Source organism: Chiloscyllium plagiosum, chromosome 2, assembly GCF_004010195.1.
Source record: "Chiloscyllium plagiosum isolate BGI_BamShark_2017 chromosome 2, ASM401019v2, whole genome shotgun sequence".
NCBI classification, from domain to species: Eukaryota; Metazoa; Chordata; class Chondrichthyes; order Orectolobiformes; family Hemiscylliidae; genus Chiloscyllium; species Chiloscyllium plagiosum.
In genome coordinates, this window is record NC_057711.1 from 130,690,664 (window position 1) to 130,696,810 (window position 6,147).

Consider the following 6,147-nt stretch of genomic DNA (forward strand, 5'->3'; position numbering starts at 1 on the left):
CTAGAGCCATGTAAACGAGCCATAGCCTAGAACAATGTAAACACGCCATAGCCTAGAGCCATGTAAACAAGCATAGCCTAGAGCCATGTGAACAAGCATAGCCTAGAACCATGTAAACGAGCCATAGCCTAGAGCCATGTAAACGAGCCATAGCCTAGAACAATGTAAACAAGCCATAGCCTAGAGCCATGTAAACAAGCCATAGCCTAGAGCCATGTAAACGAGCCATAGCCTAGAACAATGTAAACGAGCCATAGCCTAGAACCATGTAAACGAGCCATAGCCTAGAACCATGTGAACAAGCCATAGCCGAGAACCATGTAAACAAGCATAGCCTAGAACAATGTAAACAAGCCATAGCCTAGAACTATGTAAACGAGCCATAGCCTAGAGCCATGTAAACGAGCCATAGCCTAGACCCATGTAAACAAGCATAGCCTAGAGCCATGTAAACAAGCCATAGCCTAGAGCTTTCTTCACATCAGCACCTTTGGTGACTATCATTGATCAGGAACTGAACTCAACACAAACTACAAGAGTAGGTCCGAAGCTGGGTATTCTGTCATGAGTAACTCACCTCATGATTCCCAAAGCATGTCGGCTATCTACCTTGCAAATGTCAGGAATGTCATCGAATATCTACCATTTGTCTGAAGGAGTGAGCCACGATAAACATTCATGCACTTAATATGAGGGCAAAACTTGATTGGCATTTCAACTAATAGTTTCAACATTCACTCACTCTGCAACCTGCAGAGTAGCAGCAGTGTGTGCTGTCTAGATACATTGCAGCAACTCACCAATGCTCCTCCAACAGTACGTTCCAAATCTGTGACCTCTATCACCTGAAATGTCAAAGGGGCAGCTGCATGGGAAGCGTACTTCAGTTAAGTCCTGAGTAGATTATAATGATCGAAAGAAAGTGACAATTGTAGGTTTTTAATCTATATTGCATCCAGCCCTTATAACAACTTGGATGAATTGAGAACACAATTGAAAATAACTGTGCCTGATATGATAGCCAATTCAGAAAACTTGCTCTGCCCACCAGGAGCTTTTCCAAAGGTTGCAGGAAAACCTAATTGAGTGGGAGGGAAAGATTCCCTTTCCAACAGTGAGTTAAAGTTCTGCTGTTGAGTTCTTGACTTTTCAGGCAGGTCAGCTTTCTGATCGAAGCATTTGACAGTTGAGAAACCACAATTCTGCATTCCCCCCCACCCAGGACCCATTCATATCCAGGCTTAGTGTATAGGGCAGAGAGTTAACAGCAAGGCTCATGTTTACAAACTGTCAGTGATTAATGACAATCCACACACTCATTATTTCCCAGATCTAAGAAATAAATGACACCACAGTGACTGAAATTGAACCATAGAAGTAAATCACCTCCTGCCAGAGCATTGTGTATTTTCTCCCCACAGAATTGAACGTTACAATCAAAAATTGACAATCAGTTATGAACAGTCCATTTTGTAAAGATGAGCAGCAATGCCTAGTGACTGATAGAATGGATCACTTAAAAGTATTTCTTTGTCACAGGACAATCACCTTGATAAATTCTTCGCTCTGTGCCACACCCTGGAAGGCCAGGTGACATTTCCATGTTGGATACTGGATCAAAAGATAACAGAAAATGAACTGGAGCATGAGCTGAAATTGAGTATAATCTCACTGCCATCAGCTCGGCTTGAACCATTGGTCCTGTTTCTGCACCAGATCATGGATAAGCTTTTCCAGCTGACAATCCAGCCCATTGTTGTCGCAGGCCAGACAGGTAAGTCTGAACAGGAAGCACCACTGATATATATTGCCCATCTTTCAAATCCGATTGATTGACATTTACCTCATGTTCTAATGGTTGCAGATGTAAATTTGTTGCCTAGTTAACCCACTGAAATCTTTGTATTGTTTCCTGAATTCTCATCCTTATTTTCAACTTTATTTGCTCTCATTACTTATCTCTGAAACCCCCTCCATCCCTAAAGCTCTGTGATTGGTTGCAATCCTCCAGTTCTGGCCTCTTGCCTAGCCCCTATAAAAGTTACTTCAGCTTTCAGCTGCTTAGATCTAAAGATTGGAGTCCCTCACTAAACCTTTCCCACCAGCTCTCCTCCATTGCAAAGTTCCTTAAAATTTACCTTTCTGGTCATAAAGGTAAAGTCACCATAGTCCTCCCAGACCATAAAGCTGTTTTCTCATCAGGGAGAGGCGACTGGTGATGGTTTAAGCTGAGGGTCACTATGCCTCAGGCGAGGGGAGAGCTTGAGAAGGAGAGTTCTTCATGGTAATCTCAGCCGGTGATGGGAATTGAACCCATGCTGGTGGTGTCAGTCTGCTTGTGGTCACCTGTCTGAAGTTCTCCGTCTGTGACTCAGTGCCCGATTTTGTTTGAAAATGGTTTTATGAAGCATTGTGGGACATTTTACTGCATTAACAGTACTATCTAAATGCGAATTGTCTTTGTTGCCAATAATGAGTAGATGTGTGAGCTAACACCCTGCATTTATGTATACGAGAGGATAAAAAAAAACTTTATAAAAACTTGTATTTGTGGAAGATAACACATAATTTTATTGGACAGTATTGAATAATATTAATGATTTTGAGATTCCGGTGTTGGACTGGGGTGTACAAAGTTAAAAATCACACAACATCAAGTAATAATCCAACAGGTTTAAACCGGTTTGTCTCATTCTGTCAAAGATATTTTTTCATCTTTTAACTTGGAACATAGAATGTTACAGCACAGTACAGGCCCTTCGGCTCTCGATGTTGCGCCAATCTTTGACATTAATCTGATGCCCATCTAACCTACACCGTTACATTATTATCCATATGTATGTCCAATGCCCATTTAAATGCCCTTAACATTGACGAGTCTACTACTGTTGCAGGCAGGCCGTTCTATACCCCTACTACTCTCTGAGTAAAGAAACCACCCCTAATATCTGTTCTAAATCTACCACCCATTAATTTAAAGCTAAGTCCCAGATCAGATCCGTGGGTGGCACGGTGGCACAGTGGTTGGCACTGCTGCCTCACAGCGCCTGAGACCCGGGTTCAATTCCCGCCTCAGGCGACTGACTGTGTGGAGTTTGCACGTTCTCCCCGTGTCTGCGTGGGTTTCCTCCGGGTGCTCCGGTTTCCTCCCACAGTCCAAAGATGTGCAGGTCAGGTGAATTGGCCATGCTAAATTGCCCGTAGTGTTAGGTAAGGGGTAAATGTAGGGGTATGGGTGGGTTTCGCTTCGGCGGGTCGGTGTGGACTTGTTGGGCCGAAGGGCCTGTTTCCACACTGTAATGTAATCTAATCTAAGTCCCCTCGTGTTTGGCTTCACCATCTGAGGATAAAGCCTCTCACTCTCCACCCTGTCTAACTCTCAAATTATCTTATAGGTCTCGATTAAGTCACCTCTCAACATTCTGCTCTCCAATGAAAACAGCCTCAATTTCCTCAGCCTTTCCTCATAAGACCTTCCTTCCATACCAGGTCACATCCTAGTAAATCTCCTCTGAACCCTTTCCAAACCTTTTTTGAACACCATGGTGTCTGTCTGAGAGGTGGGGGGGCTTTGCACTGCCAGCTGTGAGCCACCTCCAGCCGAGTCTGTACCCGCCAGCTCCGTGACATCCTCGTTCATGGGACAGATTGGACATTCACCTCCCCACCCTGCACCTATAGTCAGCATCTGACCTCCAGAATTGGTCATCTGACTCTTGATTAAATGAACAGAGACAGTGGCAGCAATCAGAACTACAAGTTTCCTTTCTGCCTTCCTTACCTTACAAAAAGACACAAAATCCAATCCCAAGTTTATTGTCACAACTTTTATATTGACATACAATGACGCAGGGTTCCTGTCAATGTAAGTTGAGGCTAATGGTATCCATCATTCTTTATGAACAAATGGTATTACCAATTCAAGCAAAGGGCAGATGTAAAGTTGAACAACGAAATCCAGACATGACTGTCTGAGATCCACCACTGCAGTGTTACTTTTGTAAATCTCTCTGCCTGGTTCACCACTGAAACACATTACTGTGGAACTTGTGAGGTGAGTACAAACTGAACTCTGCATAGAAAGTTATACTTTGTTCACCCAAGTATGATCTTAATGACATGGACAATGTGAATTACACTTAAATTGGCTGGCATTGACAAATAACTTTTCAAATATTAAATAAAAACAGAAATGGCTGGTGAAACTCAAAAGGTCTGGCAGCATCTGTAAAGGTGAAAGCAGGGTTAATGTTTCAAGCCTGATGACTCTTCATACAAACTGATGCCAGAACTGCTGAATTTCTCCAGCAATTTCTACATTTGTTTATTTTGTTTATTTTCCTTCATATTTTAAATTGATGGATGTTACCTATCCTTCTTTCCATCTTTATTTCCCTTTCTGAACCTGATTTGAGATTGAATTCAACCACTCTAATTGAGACTTATTCCCCTGACCTTGCACCATTAATTTCATAATTTAACATTCCAGTTGGTTAAGGGAATGTACAATTCCTGTTCTGTTCATTCATGATCCAGATGCCCTGTGACCCTCACTATAACATTTTCACTTTGGGAAGTCTGCCACGCAAACCTGTAAAATCATAATCTTGCAAGGGCATCTTGAACTAATGCAGACACCATTAGATAATCTGTGACATCAAATTACTGCCCATTATTCTAGCCATTTCATTTCAATAATAAGATAAATTTCTTTTTGTGTTACAATCTTAGAATATTTAAATCAGATTTTTAAGGATACAGATCCTTAGAAAATAGGTGACAGGTTTAGATAGAGGATCTGGATCGGCGCAGGCTTGGAGGGCCGAAGGGCCTGTTCCTGTGCTGTAATTTTCTTTGTTCTTAATGTTTCTTTCTTAATGATTAAAAATTAAATGGTTTAAAATCTTTTGAATGAATGAGCTCACTGCTTGTTTTCAAGAGGCTTATATAGAATTCCGCACTGGTGCCTCAGTCCAAGAGAGTTACTCCGTGAATTTTACCATTTAGAGTCATAGAGTCATCGAAATTCATTCAAAAGATTTTAAACTATTTAATTTTTAATCATTAAGAACAAAAAAGAACAAAGAAAATTCCAGCACAGGAACAGGCCCTTCGCCCCCTCCAAGCCTGTGCCAATCCAGATCCTCAATCTAAACCTGTCACCTATTTTCTAAGGATCTGTATCCTTAATTTATGAACATATCACAATTCTCCAGACCTGTCTTTTGTTCAATCGGAAATGGCAAATTATTACAGTTCTAATTATCACGTCTCATTGATTCAAACACTCCTCATTGTTCATTTGCAGCCAATCTTGCCCAACTCACATTTGAGTCGGTTGTGTCAATAGTGAACAGCCTTCATAACAGCCCTGACCTCAGCAAAGATCAGCATGGACGCAATTGCCTCCTCATGTCTTATGTCCACTACGTATTTCGCCTGCCAGATATTCAGAAAGAGTTGGCAAAAGGAGGTAAGTGTCTGTTTTTAAAAAAAAGGACATGAGATAGCTTTGGCAAATAGAGTTAAGGAGAATCCAAAGGGTTTTTTACAAACATATTGAGGACAAAAGGGTAACTAGAGAGAGAATAGGGCCCCTCAAAGATCAGCAAGGTGGCCTTTGTATGGAGCCGCAGGAAATGTGGGAGATACTAAACAAGTATTTTGCATCAGTGTTTATAGTTGAAAAGGATATGGAAGATATAGAATGTAGGGAAATAGATGGTGACATCTTGAAAAATATCCATATTACAGAGAAGGAAGTACTGGATGTCTTGAAATGCTTAAAAGTGGATAAATCCCCAGGACCTGATCAGGTGTACCCTAGAACTCTGTGGGAAGCTAGAGAAGTGATTGCTGGGCCCCTTGCTGAGGTATTTGTATCATTGATAGTCACAGGTGAGGTGCCAGAAAAGTGGTGCCACTGTTTGTGAAGAATGGTAAGGACAAGCCAGGGAACTATAGACCAGTAAGCCTGAGGTTGGTGGTGGGCAAGAGGTTGGAGGGAATCCTGAGGGACAGGATGTACATGTATTTGGAAAGGAGAAAGTGAGGGCTGCAGATGCTGGAGATCAGAGCTGAAAATGTGTTGCTGGAAAAGCGCAGCAGGTCAGGCAGCATCCAAGGAACAGGAGAATCGACGTTTCG

General features: G+C 42.0%; 1 protein-coding gene across 5 annotated transcripts in view; it reads left to right on the plus strand.

The window, feature by feature from the left end:
- The window catches only part of dock8 (dedicator of cytokinesis 8), a 300,402-nt gene that overhangs the window by 211,714 nt on the left and 82,541 nt on the right, over positions 1 to 6,147 (plus strand). For all 5 annotated transcript variants that reach the window (XM_043718191.1, XM_043718205.1, XM_043718201.1 and 2 more), the window contains 2 exons: positions 1,540 to 1,774; positions 5,309 to 5,473. In XM_043718191.1, the coding sequence (XP_043574126.1) occupies positions 1,540 to 1,774; positions 5,309 to 5,473 (400 nt within the window). The remainder of the gene's footprint in view (positions 1 to 1,539; positions 1,775 to 5,308; positions 5,474 to 6,147) is intronic.